General features: G+C 52.6%; 4 protein-coding genes across 4 annotated transcripts; 1 reads left to right on the forward strand and 3 right to left on the reverse strand.

Annotated features, from left to right (window-relative positions):
* Positions 1–446: 446 nt before the first annotated feature.
* SETTUDRAFT_91397 (uncharacterized protein) lies at positions 447–2,209 on the reverse strand (the record flags this gene model as incomplete). The annotated part of the gene is made up of 4 exons (XM_008029625.1): positions 447–609; positions 716–867; positions 974–2,083; positions 2,144–2,209. The coding sequence occupies 4 exons, from the start codon at positions 2,207–2,209 to the stop codon at positions 447–449; spliced, it is 1,491 nt and encodes a 496-aa protein (XP_008027816.1).
* Positions 2,210–3,115: 906 nt separating this feature from the next.
* SETTUDRAFT_154973 (uncharacterized protein) lies at positions 3,116–11,499 on the forward strand (the record flags this gene model as incomplete). The annotated part of the gene is made up of 6 exons (XM_008029626.1): positions 3,116–3,733; positions 3,784–4,452; positions 4,515–9,732; positions 9,789–10,430; positions 10,484–10,932; positions 10,987–11,499. 6 exons carry the CDS (start codon positions 3,116–3,118, stop codon positions 11,497–11,499), a joined length of 8,109 nt encoding a protein of 2,702 aa, XP_008027817.1.
* A 1,237-nt stretch (positions 11,500–12,736) lies between these two features.
* Positions 12,737–14,320, reverse strand: SETTUDRAFT_154974 (uncharacterized protein; the record flags this gene model as incomplete). Its single annotated transcript, XM_008029627.1, has 3 exons — positions 12,737–13,066; positions 13,140–14,234; positions 14,282–14,320. The coding sequence occupies 3 exons, from the start codon at positions 14,318–14,320 to the stop codon at positions 12,737–12,739; spliced, it is 1,464 nt and encodes a 487-aa protein (XP_008027818.1).
* A 388-nt stretch (positions 14,321–14,708) lies between these two features.
* SETTUDRAFT_138079 (uncharacterized protein) lies at positions 14,709–15,833 on the reverse strand (the record flags this gene model as incomplete). Its single annotated transcript, XM_008029628.1, has 3 exons — positions 14,709–14,828; positions 14,891–15,181; positions 15,238–15,833. 3 exons carry the CDS (start codon positions 15,831–15,833, stop codon positions 14,726–14,728), a joined length of 990 nt encoding a protein of 329 aa, XP_008027819.1. The 3' UTR covers positions 14,709–14,725.
* Between the last annotated feature and the right edge of the window lie 204 nt (positions 15,834–16,037).

Genomic DNA, 16,037 nt, shown 5'->3' on the forward strand with positions numbered 1-16,037 from the left:
CCACCCTTTGTTCCCCTGCAAGTGCCTGTTACGTACATCCATAATCATGCGTGATTGCCGTTTGGTTGAATAATGTTGTGAGCATCTGGATTCGGAGGCGGCCGGGACCGATGTAGGTATAGCGTTCGGTCACTTTTATAGTGGACTTTGGTGCCCACGTGCGTGTGTGGGGTGGAGAGGAGGAAGAAGGGGGCGAAGATGGGGGGGGGGGAACACATTCATTTCAAGCTTAACTCTGCAGACTTGCACATGATTGCCGATAAGAGTTGATAGCCCCCCTCGTTTCCTCCCGTCCCCAAAGACCAGGGTTCATCTTCCCTCAGCCCCGGCCCTCTCTGCACCACAAATTTTCCTAACGGCCCGAAATCTGGGGTCGCTACACACACTTGCACATGCACATCAAGCCCTTCTGAACCTGCCGCCCCGACCGCCCTGCTGGCCTGCCTTTACAACGTCTTCTCCAGTAGCTTGACACACAGTGGCTTGGGCTCAAAGACTAGATAAGCTTTTTGGTCCAACCAGTCGTCTACCCGGGTGCTCGGCTCAAGGGCAAGCTCGAAATTCCATAGCGTGCGCGCAAGGAGGATTCGCGCTTCTGCAAGAAAAACCCTGTTATGGTGTCAGAATCCATTGACAATGATGTCGGCACTTATGACGTCCCCCAAAAAGGGGGGGGGCGTCTAAGGTATGTGGCTGCAGGGGGAGAGGCACTTACTTGCCGCCGATGCAGTTCCGGGTGCCAATGGAAAAAGGCTTGAATGCCTCTTTATCGTCGCTGTTAAAACGAGCATCATACCATGAATGGCTCGGTGGTAGAAAGCGCTCGGGGTTGAATTTGTGCGGCTCGGCCCAATTGCGGGAAGATGTCTGTGAAGTATGCATGGCGATTCCCATGACGGTCTACGGTAGGATGCGCATGATACATTAGCGCAGTTCATGGGAGTGGAGCAAGAAACTTGGGGGTTTGAATTACATTTCCGGGGATCCACTCATTGTCCACGCGCAATCCTCCAGAGGAAATCAGTCGGGGCAGGTGTATTGGCGTGGGGTGATGGATGCGCAGCGTTTCATCAATGACGGCGGAGAGATAAGGCAACCCTGCTGTACTCTCAATGGTGATGTCTGATTCCTGCTGGAATGACGAGCGAATTTCACCAAGGAGGCGCTCAAGCTGAAGCGGGTGGGTCAGCAGTAGATATGTGGCCGTGGCTAAGGCCACCGTAGGCAGTTGGGATCCTGCAATGGTGATGGCTAGTGAGTGCGTATTTAGTTCGTTGCGGGTAATACCCTTGTCCTTTGTCTCCTTAACATTGCCAATAACGGGCGTGACAAAGTCAGACCGCAGAGACCCCAGGTCCCCCATATCTAATCGCTTCGTCACCAAATCGGCTGTGTACTGCCAGTTCCGCTTCCGTATCTTAGCCGTTAGCTGCAAGAATAGAAACCCGAAAATCCTGTCAAGCGGGTAGAAGTAGCTTAGGTGGTTGCGCACTGCGCCAAACTTTGCCCCGAGGAAAAAGCCCATGACCCAGTTATGTTCGTTGTCGCCCTCGAGGCCGTGGAAACTCTCGCCATAGGTCAGGTCTGAAACCACATCTAGGGCTGCATAGCCGTAGAATTTGGCTAGGTCTACGACGCTGTCTACGCTCTTGGCTGCTTCGCGCCGCAATCGCTGGATGAACAGGTTCGCATGTGATTCTATAATGGGCGACTGCGCCCGTAAAGCACGGTCATTGAAAGCGTTTAACAGTGTCCTCCGCATACGCTGGTGTGTGCTTCCATCAGCGGTAAATAGAGAGTCTGCCCCGTTCAATGGTGGCGTCTGTGGGTGTGGGTCTTTTGGCAGCTGTGGTCGCTGGAGATACAAGTCCCTCCAAGCGCCGGATGAAATGGTGGTCAGTTCATTTGGACCCACGCGTACCACTTTTCCGTAACGATCGTGGAGGTCGTCAATCCATTTGTATTGTTGACCCCGAACCGCGGAGATTGCAAATGGAAGGCGAGAAAAGGCTGCAAATTTGGGCCCTGGGAATTTGGATAACGGGTGGAAGTAGATACAGTAGATTGCACTCGTGATGTAGTACTTCACTACGGTGTGAGCCAGAGGTGCTTAGGCAAAAGCCTCAATGTATTAAAGACTTACTATCACTGCGAATATCGCGCCCGTTGCCAGTATCTGGCTGAGTGGCGGCACTTGAAACGGTATCATGTCTGCAAACGTGTGCATGGCGGTATCAGCGGGAATAGCTAGATAACCTCGTGCCTTCCTCTGCTCTGCTCGAATCAGCTTATGAATTGTGTGCAGTGGAACTTTCGGTTAGTGATCGACAGGGAAATCACTAAGTATCCGATGCGAATGTTACCGACTCCAGCTCGATCGACCAACGCCACTCGGACTTGGCAGATAGCAAATACAGTGCTGCTTCTTCTCAGACTGCTCAACCCTCTCAGAAGGGTGATAAGGCAGATACCCTAAAACTGAATTTGTGAACGTAACGCTGCAGTGGATATCTTCATGAAGAGAAGTAGTAGAGGGATCTTGGTCGGCGCCCCTGAGAAATTGGGTGGGTCAGTCAGTTGGGCGTGTTCGAGTACCATTGCTCCTGATGGCAGGCGGATTTTGAGTAGTAGCCAAGCAACTGCTGTGCCATGCGTGTTATCAATCTATCTACCAGACTCTTGGCCAGATCCCGAAATGGATAAAGGGTTCCAGCCCCGAAGCCTCGCATTGTCGGCCTTTAGCCAAAGAGCGTTAATGCCGAACACACCGAACATCGTTGACACCGGAATGTCGAGATAAAAACCAAAAATACGGCGACTAAGCCCATCGGCTGCATTCTCACCATAAATTGCCTATTCCGGGAATTTCTGGGGACCCGGGTCATCTAGTTAGCTGTGGAAAACCACTATAAGTTATAGGGCTTCAGAATACCAAGAAAAAGCAATCGTTCGTCTGTCGTTGCTCCTAGTATATTTACCAGCCAGTTCGAGTGTCCTCATAGAGCACCAAGTGCTACTGCGACAAAGAGTTCTGACGCGAGCATTGTATTCTCCTTGTGTGCAACAGCCATCCCAAGCATCATTTTTAGTAGATTCAACATCCCTCCACCACACCATGGCTCAATCAAAATCAACGCAAGCGGCGTCCGTCGCTATATTTTGCCCACAGAGCAAAGCACCAGATAGTGCATACCTAGACCAACTACGGACATTCTTTATGCAGCACCCCGAACTACGCAAGCTAGCAGCTGAAGTCCAGCGGTTGGGAGAAACGTGGGACATTCTTGCTGCGCGCAGAGCCGACATTGCGGCGCTGCATCAAGGGCCCAGATACCTACAAGCACTGCACAGCTGGGTGGAAACAGGCGCTTCAGAACCAGTGGCCAATGCCATGTCAGGGATTCTGTCACTGCCCCTGCTGGTAGTCATTCAGACATGCCAGTATTTCCAGTACCTGAAGCTTGCGGGCCTGACACATGCGGAGTTTCTGCGTGGCCTGGAGACAGGAGGCGCACAGGGATATTGTGGTGGTCTTCTCCCCGCCATGGCGGTTGCATGTGCCAGGGATGAGGAAGAGGTGGTGCGCAAAGCGGGAATTGCAATGCGTGTTGCTCTTGCCGTGGGTGCATATGGCGAGTTAGGTGACGACGAGAATCTGCCTGGACCGACGACAATTGTCCTTCGTCTTCGACATGAAGGACAAGGTGACGATATAGCGAGGAAGTTTCCTGGAGTAAGTACCATCCAGAACACGCGCTTTTGTACCTGGCTGATTTGACGTAGTCGTACGTGTCTGCGGTCACCGACCCCAAGACCGTAAGTATTGTCGGCCCTGTTCCCACCCTTGAGAAGGTCATTGTTTATGCACGAGAGCTGGGCCTCCAGGCACAAGGCATGCACCTCAGGGGTAAGGTGCACAATCCAGAGAATGCTGAACTAGCGCGGGAACTGTGCGGATTGTGTGATGAGTTTGAGCATCTCACACTGCCGACCAGCGACGAACTCCAAGTACCCATATACTCCAACATCACTGGCCGGCGGCTGCAAGGCTGCTCCCTCACACATGAAGCCGTCAAGACCATATTAGCATCGCGATGCGAGTGGTGGACGCTCCTCAACGAGCTCGCATCCGCACTCCAGTCAACCGGTGTTCAGTCGTACACCTTTGGCATGTTTGGCATTGGTGACTGCGTACCACTGATGCCTTTTCACCAGGCGAGGCTCAAGGTTTCCAAGATTGATATCCATCGCACCATCCGCGAAGCAGAGCTCAGTCACTACACGTACCCAGAAGATGCCATTGCGATTGTGGGCGCCGCGTGTCGACTCCCCGGTGCCAGCAACCTAGAAGAGCTCTGGGATCTCATGGCAGGTGGCGTTTCCAGAGCAGAGGAGATTCGACCAGACCGCATACCATTGCATGCAAGCTTCCGGGCCGAGCAGGATCTCAAGGTAAGCTAGCAGCGTCAAGTACGTCTTTACCTGAAATCGATAGTTTACTGATACACGAATAGTTCACTAGCCGGCGAAAGTTCTTCGGAAACTTTGTCGATGGGGTGGATGGTTTCGACCATGCTTTTTTCCGCACAAACCCCAGGGAGGCCGCGTATATGGACCCACAGCAACGCGTTTTGCTCGAACTAGCGTACCAAGCCATGGACTCGAGTGGCTACCTCCGATCCCACAAGCGCGACAACGGTGACAACATAGGTTGTTTCATAGGCGCTTCTTTCAACGAATACCTCGACAATACTTCAGCACATGCCCCCACCGCCTACACGTCAACCGGCACTATCCGGGCATTCCTCTGTGGCAAGATCAGCTACTACTTCGGATGGAGCGGCCCGGCGGAAGTCATCGACACGGCATGCTCGGCTTCGCTTGTGGCAATCCATCGTGCGTGCCGGGCCGTCATGAGTGGAGAGTGCACCCAGGCGCTAGCAGGGGGTGTCAACATCATGTCTGGCATCAACAACTTTATGGACTTGGGCAAAGCTGGCTTCCTTAGTCCGACCGGACAATGCAAGCCCTTTGACAAGGCTGCCGACGGGTATTGTCGCGCTGATGGCGCGGGGCTTGTGGTGCTCAAGCTGCTGCGCCACGCGCGAGCTGATGGCGACAACATCCTTGGTGTCATTCCTGGCGTAGCAACTAACCAGGGTGGACTATCGACTTCCATTACTGTGCCACACTCACCGGCGCAGATGACACTATACAAGCGCATCCTCAAGCAGGCGGGCATGAAGGCGGAGCAGGTGTCGTACGTCGAGTGCCACGGGACCGGCACGCAGGCTGGCGATCCGCTAGAGATAGCTTCAGTACGCGAGGTATTTTGTGGCGGTGATCGGCAAGGAAATTTGCATGTCGGATCTCTCAAGGGCAACATTGGACACTGTGAGACGGCCGCCGGCGTGGCATCGCTGCTCAAGGTGGTTGCCATGCTGCAGAAGCAGCGCATTCCGCCTCTTGCCAGCTTCAAGTCTCTCAACCCCAAGATTCCAGCGTTGGCGCCTGACAAGATGGCGGTTGCTAAACACGTGGAAGAATGGAATGCTCCCCTACGCGCGGCATGCGTTAACAGTTACGGTGCAGCCGGCAGTAATTCTGCCCTTCTGTGCGTGGAAATGAAGCAGAGAAATGCTGCTGGGGCTGGTGGAGAAGGTGGCGCAGCTGCCCAGGCAACTGCTTGGCCAATTGTCATGAGTGCGGCTAGCAAAGAGTCTTTGTCACGATACTGCCATGCCTTGGACGAGTACTTGGGTAAAACTCCAGATGTATCGCTCGGCGACTTGAGCTTTACGCTGGCAGAGCGCAAGCAGCGCCATCGCTTCCAGCTCTTCACGACCGTGTCCGATATGAGTACTCTCCGCGGGTTGTTGACAAACCCTCAACTGGAAGCCAGCATCATCGATGTGACCAGCACGTCTTGCCCTGTTGTGCTGGCCTTTGGTGGACAAAGCAAGCAGACAGTGGGGCTCGACAAAGGGTTGTATCAAAGCAGCCCCCGGCTTCGAGCTTACATCGAGGAGTGCGACAAGCTGCTCGTCGACATGGGATACTCGAGCATCCTGCCCGCTGTCTTCTCATCAGAGCCTCTCGCCGACGTGGTTGTACTACAGACGGCCACGTTTGCGGTTCAATATGCCTCGGCAAAATGCTGGACAGACGCAGGGGTACGAGTCGGGGCGGTTGTCGGACACAGCTTTGGAGAGCTCACAGCGCTGGCATTCTCAGGCGCCCTTAGTCTGCGCAGTGGCCTGAAGATCGTGGCGGCGCGTGCGAAGCTGATGGCGACGAAATGGGGCCAGGAGACAGGCACCATGCTAGCCATTCACGCAACGCGAGACGTTGTCGAACAAGTGATACAGAAGGTAGGCGGCAGCGAGCTTGAGGTGGCGTGCTACAACGCCGTGGCAAGCCAGGTGGTTGTGGGATCGGCCGCCGCAGTGTCACGTGCCGAGGCCCTACTGGCAAGTGATGCGCGATTCAGCAGTGTGCGTAGCCAGCGAGTTGATGTCTCGCATGGCTTCCACTCCAAGTTCACCGAGCCGCTGCTGGATGAGCTCTCGACGGTGGCTGAGTCTTTGGTCTTTGGGGAGCCGAGGATTGCGCTCGAGATGTGCGTGCCTGACGAGTGCGCAAAGCAGAGTCCCGGTCCTTCACGGATTGTCCAGCACACGCGTGAGCCCGTCTATTTCGTCGATGCTGTCCGCCGCATCGAAGCACGGCTAGGGCCCCATTGCGTGTGGCTCGAGGCTGGCACAGATGCGCCCATCATTCCCATGGTCAAGCGAGCTGTGGTCCAGCCGGCACAGCATGTCTTTTTCGGAATGCGGTTCGCGGGTGCTCAGAATGCAGCGACGGTGTTGGCAGATGCGACGACGGGCCTGTGGCGTGAAGGACTCGACGTCTCCTTTTGGCCGCATCTTGGCGGCCCTGCTGAGTCAGGACTAAGTCACGTGTACACTCCGCCCTACGAGTTTATCCGCACGCCACACTGGGTCGTCAACATCGACCGCGCTGCCGAAGCCCGCACCCAAAAAGATGAGAAGCCGACGATCCAGCCAGAGGCGCCACCGCGAGCACTTCTTGTTACCCAACAAAATCCGGGCTCATTGACCTTCACCGTCAATATTGCGGCGGACCGCTTCCGCGACATTGTCAGCGGCCATGCCGTTCGTGGTCGTCCGCTATGCCCGGCCTCCATGTACATGGAGTGCGCCGTCATGGCTCTGCAGTGTCACCTTGGTGCCCGCTTTGACAAAACATGTGCTCTATCATTTGAGAAGCTCACCTTTGAGCATCCCCTGGGTGTCGACCTAAGCCGCCATGTCGAGGTGGTGCTGACCGAGGCTGGTACCGGGTTGTGGAACTTCCAACTACGAAGCTCAGCCAAGTCGTCTACCAACTCCAAGTTCTCGACACACGGTCGTGGCAAGGTCCGACTGGGCAGTCCTCCACAGCTGCAAACGTACAAATACCTTGTCGCCGGGTGCGTCCAGGATGTCGACATGAAGGTCGGCACAGAGACACTGCTGTCCAAACGCGCATACGGCTTGTTCTCGCAGGTCGTCACCTATGCTCCCCTTATGTGCGGCATCCAGTCAATCACCATGGACGGTACTCGGGCTGTTGCCAGCATCAAAGTTCCAACCCCTTTTGTTGGTTCCGACGAGAGCTCCGCCATTTCTATCTGTGATACCGTCTCAATCGACACCTTCATCCAGGTTGTGGGCCTTCTCATAAACAGCAGCGATGCCTGCATTCCTAACCATGTTTTCGTCGCCACTAGCGTAGAGAGCGCCACGCTGTCTCAAGCCTGTGACTTCACTGCTGCGGACACCTGGAATGTATACGCAGTATTTAGATCCACCAGCGACACAACTGCCACAGGCGACGTCTTTGTCATGACCACTGAAGGCGCCATGGCTCTGACAATCATGGATGTCAACTTCACTCGATTGCCCATAGCGACTTTGGAGAAGCTGCTAGACACAGCAAACTCTGCGCCTGCGGACAAAAAAGAAAAGGCCTCCAGAAAACACACTCCTCCAGCAGTCCCAAGCCGCCGCGAAGTGCCCGCTTTGGAGCTAGTAGATGAGCATCAAGAGTACAGCAGCTCTAGTAGCGAAGACGGCATCCTCACTCCACCCGGAGAGCCAGATGACAGCAGTTTGCGCAAGATGATCGCTATGTACACGGGTGCTTCGATGGATTCGATCGCTGAACAAGCTACAATGGCAGACTTGGGCGTTGACTCTCTAGCCGCCGTTGAGTTTGCCGAGGACCTACGCTCACAATTTGGCAAGGATATTGAGTCATCCGACCTCCTTTTGAGCGATCTTGGGGCCTTGATTAAGCTTTGCGTGACTACAGTACCAAAGCCGTCGCTGAAGAAGTCGATAAAAAGCAGTCAAGTCCGAGAGGAATCTGTCGTCTCAGCCCCTGTAGCTGTAGACAGTGCTGGCCGACAACGCCTCCTCCAAATTGTCTCAGATGCTTGTGGCGCCCCTACATCTGACATCAAAGACTCACAAACGCTTCGCGATTTGGGTGTTGACTCCCTGGCATCGGTAGAGCTCAGCAGTGACCTCGAGAATGCATTTTCCACCCAGATTGATGAGAACGACGTGACTCTCGATTCCACCATCGCTGAGATCTTGAGCTATCTAGGAATTAATAGTGCAAGCATGCAAGCCTCATTCGCCATGCCTGCCCTAACGGCGATGCCTAATTCGGCACATATTACCGAGTCCCGCTCTTCAGTTGCAGCGGTTGCTCCTCAGGGGCAATCCAGTGCCATCCGCCAGCGCGTGCTGCAGATTATATCAGATGCTTGTGGTGCGCCTCCCGAAGCCATGAACGACAACGAATTGCTTCGCGATCTCGGCGTCGACTCGCTAGCAGCAATGGAGCTCAAGAGTGAGCTCGAAGATGCCTTTGACGTTGAGCTGGATGACGATTTGCTCGATTTATCCGTCTCGGAGACTGTCAAGAGCTGCGGAGGTGCGTCTACAGAGCTTTTTAATGTCCCAACAATCTCCAACAAGACGACCGCTAGTCTCATTCCGTCCCCTAAGCCCGTCCACCAGAAGTCACCCACAATGCCGGCTGACATGAAAAGCCCATTCGAATCTCTGCTCATCAATGAGGGCGTCTATGCAGCCAAGGCAAGGAAATGTGGATTCGAGAACTTTGGGACCAAGGTAGCTCCCAGACAAGATGAGCTCATGCTTGCCTATATTGTTGAGGCCTTTATCGAGCTCGGCGTTGATCTTCGTACATTGAAAGAGGGTGAATCGCTGCCAACACTTGCATATCGAAGCAAGCATGCCTACAACCGACTTATGGAAAGAATATGGGTCATCCTGGGCAAACATGGATTGGTGAACACAATCGGTACATCAAACCGCGTACGAGGGTCCGCCAGGTGTCCTGAAAGCTCTTCGACTGAGCTTCTCTCGAAGATCCGGCAAGATTTCCCTGCGTACCAGTGCGAGTTTTCCTTGATGAACTTGACCGGCTCCCAGCTCGGCCAATGCCTTGGTGGAAAACAGGACCCGATTGCTCTCATGTTCAAGACCCAGGACGCGCAATCCATCATGGAGGACTTTTATCTCAACTCCCCCATGCTTGCCACTGCCACAGAGATGCTTGTAGACACTGTCGCTGATGTTGTCTCCAAGTTCAAGGCCAACAATCCTGTCAACATTCTCGAAGTCGGAGCTGGCTGTAAGTATACTCTTGAATTTACCACTAGATTGATATGATACTGACCAAGCCCTCAGTTGGAGGAACAACAAGAAAGCTTGTGCAAAGTCTGAGCAAATTGGGCCGATCCGTCAACTACACCTTCACAGACATTTCTCCCACGCTCGTCGGTCGCGCATTGAAGGTGTTTGCAAACCAATACCCATGGTTGCAATTCCAAACCTGGAACATGGAACACAACCCCCCAAGCGCACTCTCCGCAAGCGGTCCTTTTGACATCATCATCGGTACCAACTGCGTTCACGCTACCCAAGATCGCACTGCCACATTGAACCGCCTGAAGCAATTGCTTCAGCCTTCAGGCTTTGTCGTTCTTTCAGAAGTGACGGAGATTGTAGACTGGTACGACATCACCTACGGCCTACTCGACAGCTGGTGGTCCGACAAATATGGTTGCTACCCTCTCCAGTCTGCTGAAACTTGGATGAAATGCTTCGCGGACTCTGGGTTCAGCGTTGCATCGTACTCGCAAGGCCCCAATGCGGACTTGAGCATACAGAGACTACTCATTGGCAGCATGAGAAAAGACATTGAAGCCCCAAAGCGCGTGCTCTCACGACCAATTTTGGAAACTGTTGTCTACAAGAAGGTTGACGGTGTGGAAGTCCACGCCGACGTTTTCTATCCGAAGCCGCCGCCTGCCAACGCCATGCCGATTGGTGAGGCTCACCGAACTTCTTGCTAAGAACCATGCCACTAACAATTTCAATAGCCCTCATGATCCATGGCGGTGGCCACATGACTCTTTCCCGCAAAGCAGTACGCCCTGTGCAGACCAACTTCCTCCTCCAAAATAACATCCTTCCCGTAAGCATAGACTATCGCTTATGCCCTGAAGTCAACCTCATCGATGGGCCAATGGCAGACACACTGGATGCGTATAAGTGGGCCACAACCGCCTTGCCCAACTTGGCACGAGCAAAGGGCATTGTAGTCGACCCTGAGAGGGTGGTGCTCATCGGATGGTCCACTGGAGGTCACCTTGCCATGACAACTGCATGGACGGCCAAGTCCGCCGGCATGAAGCTCCCCAGTGCCATTCTCAGCTTCTACGGCCCTACAGATTTTGAGTCTGGAGATCTGGATAAGCGCCGCGCAGAAGAGTACCCAGAAAGAACAATGAAGATGAAGGAGATCATCAAGGCATTGCCAAAGAAGCCGGTAAGATCAGTTTGCAGCATTCGTATCGATGAAAAGTCACTAACGCTTCTATAGATAACTCAATATGACGGCAATGGTACTGATGCTACTGGTCTGGGTTGGGTTCGTCCTGGAGATCCTCGCTCTGAGCTCGTCCTGTCGCTTTTCAAGGAGGGCAATGGTCTTCCGCTTCTTCTGAACGGCCTACCCCGAGCCAGCAACGAAGGAGACTGGTCGAATGATTCTGTTTCAGAAGACTCTGAAGACAGCTTTGAAGAAGGTGATGATGCCTGGCTCCGCACGCCCGACGCCGAATGCGTCGCAGCTATTAGTCCGCTCGCACAGTTGCGCCGCGGCAACTACACAGTCCCGACCTTTCTTATCCACGGCACCAGGGACGAAGTCGTACCCTATCACGCCGCCGTCGCGTTCTCGAATGCTCTGAGCGCAGCGGGTGTTGAAGGGCAATTACTCACGGTGCAGGGTGCTAGACACATCCACGACGTGACGCTGAAGACGGGCACCAAGCAGTGGAATGAGACGGTGGCGCCTGGCTACGAATTTCTCCTACAGAAGTTGCGATGCTAAGATCAATGTTTACGTGATGTTCTTGGTGTTGGCTTTTGGTTTTTGATGATTACAAGATACCTCGGTTTTTAGAGAGAGCCTCATATTCTGTATCTTTACATTTGTAGACTGTAAATATTTCCTATAGATTTATTGTTGATCATATTCTCTTGATCCTTGAACACGTTCTCCACAACTAGATTTGCAATCGTGTGTGACGAGCATTTACAATCGTCTTTTCGAAACATAGTGAGGAGTCGTGCAGATCGCCTTGCTGCAGTACAAGCCGCACACCACAAACGTCTCCCGCTCATCTACCTGACTCTACTCACTTCACATTCCTACATCTCAATCACACAAGGCCTAGAATGGTTTTCTCGAGACCCATGAATAAATATACATTAATTCAACAGTAACAACCCCCCTACGGACGCATCTCCCACACTGCACCCACCCTACTCCTCCTCCTCCTCCGCTGCAAAACCACGCCACAACCCCCGCCACACTACTGACAAGCCAATAACCCCCTTCTGATCCGCACACAAAAAATCCAGTACATGCATGCACACTCACATACTGAAGGAACCGCACACACAGCCGATTGGCCCCCCAGATATTCGGCCACTTTTCCTTTCGGAAATTTCGGTGTCGGCCACTTTTTCTCTCATCCGGCTGTTGCGCTAAGTAGCGTGGCGTAGTGCACTAAGTCAATGGCTCTGCGCTAGGACGCTTCAGTTGACGTTCTCCGAAGAGCAGGACTGGGATGTGGGAGATGGGGTGGAGGGAGGCGCGAGAAGGGCATGGAGAGTGGGAGTGTAGGGATGTGTGGTTAGGTGGCTGAGGAGGAGGTAAGTAGTTGTGTGGCGGCTGCAGTTTGTCTACTGCGAGGTAATCAACACTACAGTAATGCGTTTTGAAGGCGATGGAATTGAGATTGTAGGTTTTTGTTTAAAAAGTACATTGGCAAGGGGTTCTAAGAATTTTAGGTAGATTGTTGATCAGGTGCTTGTGCGCCCAGATGTGTGACTTGGAGTAAGTAGTTGAACGCGAAGTTGTAGAAGTCTCTACTGATTCTCACGATAAGAAATAATATTTCCACGATCGAAAGCCATATCTTATGGAAGGGATTCGTGTGATATTTTAGAAGTATTCACGTTTTAGTTGTGGTGAAATCTGTGCATAACTGTGCGCTACTCGCACACTTCTTATGCGCCTTACTGAAAAACCCCCATCTTCATTGCAATCCAGTCAAAAACCCCTACAAACCCCTTATTTTAATACGCAGATTCAAGTCTGGCTTCTCACGCATGATGAAAACCCTTTGCTTCTCAAGCGCAAACGCATCATCCGCCAGCTCCCAGTCGAACTGCCACACTAACCGTGCAAGTATCAACTTCATCTCTGCCATGGCAAGATTTTTCCCCACGCAATTGCGTGGCCCGGTGCTGAAAGGCTGAAATACGTCTTTTTTATCTTGGGAGTACTCGGCCGACGCGTCGGCGAGCCAGCGTACAGGCGCAAAGCGGTCGGGTTGTGCAAAGTTGCTGGCGAGGTGGTAGGCAGGTTGTTGAGAGACGTTGACAATCGTCTGCAGTGGATCGATTAGCAAGGAATCTTAAGTATGAGGTTCTTGAGAGAATTTAGTTTGAGATCATACTTACTCCCTCAGTCACAGCGTGCCCTGCGATGATTGCACCTCCCTTTGGTACTATGCGTTGCAGACCGGCTGGAACAGGTGGATAGATACGCATGCCCTCGTTTATGGTGGCCTGCAACACCTTCAAACCGCCCACACTAAGCATGTTGATATCCTGCTTTGTTTCGAATGCAGCGAAAATCTCTTCACGCAGCTTCTGCATCGACGCCGGGTTCTTCGCGAGCAAGTACAGGATTCCGCACAGCGCCGTGGCAACCGTCTCGCTTCCCCCCGTGATGAACAGACTGGCATTGGACTCCATTTCTTCGATACACATACCTTTTTCGTCATTGTGGCGTAGGATATATGTCCAAAAGTCTGATCGATGTGGCTGTTCACCCGCTGCAAGCCGTTTGTGCACTTTCTCGGCACTGAGCTTGATGTGCTGCATGCGCGCCCTGATGTCTTCCTTTGGCAGCAAAGCAATGAGGAACGGTGTAAACGGCTTGAACAGCCTCGCTGCTCCAAAGAGAGAAAGTGCTTTGATAAAAGGAAATAAAAGGCCAACCCAGGGATGGTAGGCACCGTTCGACAGACACCCAAAAGGTTCGCCAAAGGCCAGGTCCCCGACGATGTCGAAAGCAGTGTATTCCAGCCAGTTCTTGACATTGACGTCAGCCCCTGACTGTGCCGCGAGTGCATTCATAAATTGGTCAATGTAGCGCATAACGAGTTCCTCCTGCGCTCTTAGTGCCTTGTCGCTAAAGGCATGGTTGACCGTCCGCCGTTGTCGCGCGTGGTCTGCATTGTTGGCCGACAAAAGATGGTCGACCGTTTTATGGCTGCGCGTCATCCCCCACTTGGGAAAGTTGCGGTTAGGCCCGTGGCCATAGATATCTGTCCATGCTTCGGGCGAGATAAACGACACCATGTCAGGGGATATGCGTACGACGTCGCCATACTTGGCGTGTAGCGATGTCAGATCGTGGGGTAGATAGCCGCTGAGTATGGATCGTGCATGCGGAACATGCGATATTGCGCGACTCGCGGGGCCGGGAAACGACTTCAAGGGATGAAGTGTCAATCGATATATCGCGCGTAGCAGTAGGTATGAAATGAGCTGGATGGTGTCAGCTTGAAGCATGGGAGAGGGCTGTCATCACTTGCCGCACAAACGGCGAGCAGCCACTTGGGTAGATTCGACATTTCAACAATTGATATTGCCATGATATCAAGGTAAACTGGCGTGCTACAGAGTTTCATTGCTCGATGCTATAATCTTTGGTGTAAAGTCTATTCGACTCCAATCTGCTTGGCAATCCTGTCTTTCGGCGTCGGTCATTTGTGAACTGGAGCTCGGCTATATATGTATTCACATGATGTCTTCTTATCTCGGTGAATCTCTTCACGCAGGAGATATCTTAGGTAGAGGCTAGATTTACATCATACTAGGCTTTTAGTAGGCAGTTGTGATCGTTGCTCACCCACTTGGAAATTCACAATAACAGCATCCTTGAATATGCCGAGTGCAATCCACCACACCAACACTTCTCTTGCTCAAAATCGCATTTAAATATACTATTTACTCAAATATATGTAATCGAAGACTCGCTATACAATTCCAGGGCTGATTTCTTGCAAACGCGCGTTGAGCTCATCCATAAACTTGGTCTTCGCCTTTTCCATTTCAGGTGTCTTAGTGTTACCCGTCAAGCTGTAGCAGATATTTTAGTCATTTGGCTTCCGATTTTGCGTTGAATATAATCGTAGACTTACTCTTTGCAGACTTTGCGGTCCATGAGAAATGCACCGTGGCACTCCTCTCCGAGATCTGGCTTGACTCCGTAGACCAGAGTGCGACTACCGACCTCAGTGGACCGTGCAACTAATCCTATCATGAAGCGGCGGAGAACGCCGACAATCCAACTCTCTTCATCGCGCACAAGGTCGCTTTGACATAGGCCGGGAGTCAAGCATGTGATGAGTACGTTTGACTGGTCGGAAAAAGGATATCGCTGCGCCATGTCGCGCACTACCCACATGAGGAGAAGTTTGGAGACTCCATATCTGCGACCAGTGGTTAGCAGATGTACAAGCCATGCGGCATGCATTAGTTAACTCACCGGTTGGCCATATCGGCTGTTTGCTCGGAATTGAGCGCCGCAAAGAGACTTTCCGAAGTCGACTTTTCCTTTAGCGGTGCGAGGAACTGTAGGTCACTACCCACAAAAGCCAGTCTACCCCGGTTTCCAGTTGTGGCTGCTGACTGTTGGAGTTTGGGAATGACAAGATAGCCCAAAAGTGCTGGACTGATGACGTTTACCGCTATCTGGCTCTCGCACCCCTCGATTAGAGTAAATTTGCTGGTCATAATGCCTGCATTTTGTACCACAGCATCCAGGCGATCAAGCGTGCTGATGCGTTCGCCAAATTGCTTTACGGATGAGAAACTACTCAGATCCAATTCCCAAACCTCAATGTTGCTAAGGGGGAGTGACAGTGCCGAAGATATTTCTTCTGCAACCTTGTTGCCTTTTGACACATTGCGGACTGCAAGGATGAGTTTGGATGCTCCTAGTCGAAGTATGTGCTTGGCAGCTTCGTATCCGAGACCAGATGTGGCGCCCGTTACGACCACTGTTTGGCCGGAGAAGTCGGATGAGGGAACCGGCGGCTTGACAAAAAACTGAGAGCGAAGGATTGTAGTTGCGAAGCCCATGATGACGCGATTGACAAACAATGACACAGCAAATGGGGGTTGCGGAAGATGTACGGAGGTGCCTCACAAAAGTTTTGTCCCACGCTAATCTCGGCGCTTCGGCATAACTCTTCTTGGCGCAACTCCCACCTTTGAGCTGAGTAGCTGTACGATTTGTCTGTATCTATCGTTACAATGTCTCCTAATACTGATCCTTACACCCGC

Source organism: Exserohilum turcica (genome assembly GCF_000359705.1).
Source record: "Exserohilum turcica Et28A unplaced genomic scaffold SETTUscaffold_3, whole genome shotgun sequence".
NCBI lineage: Eukaryota > Fungi > Ascomycota > Dothideomycetes > Pleosporales > Pleosporaceae > Exserohilum > Exserohilum turcicum.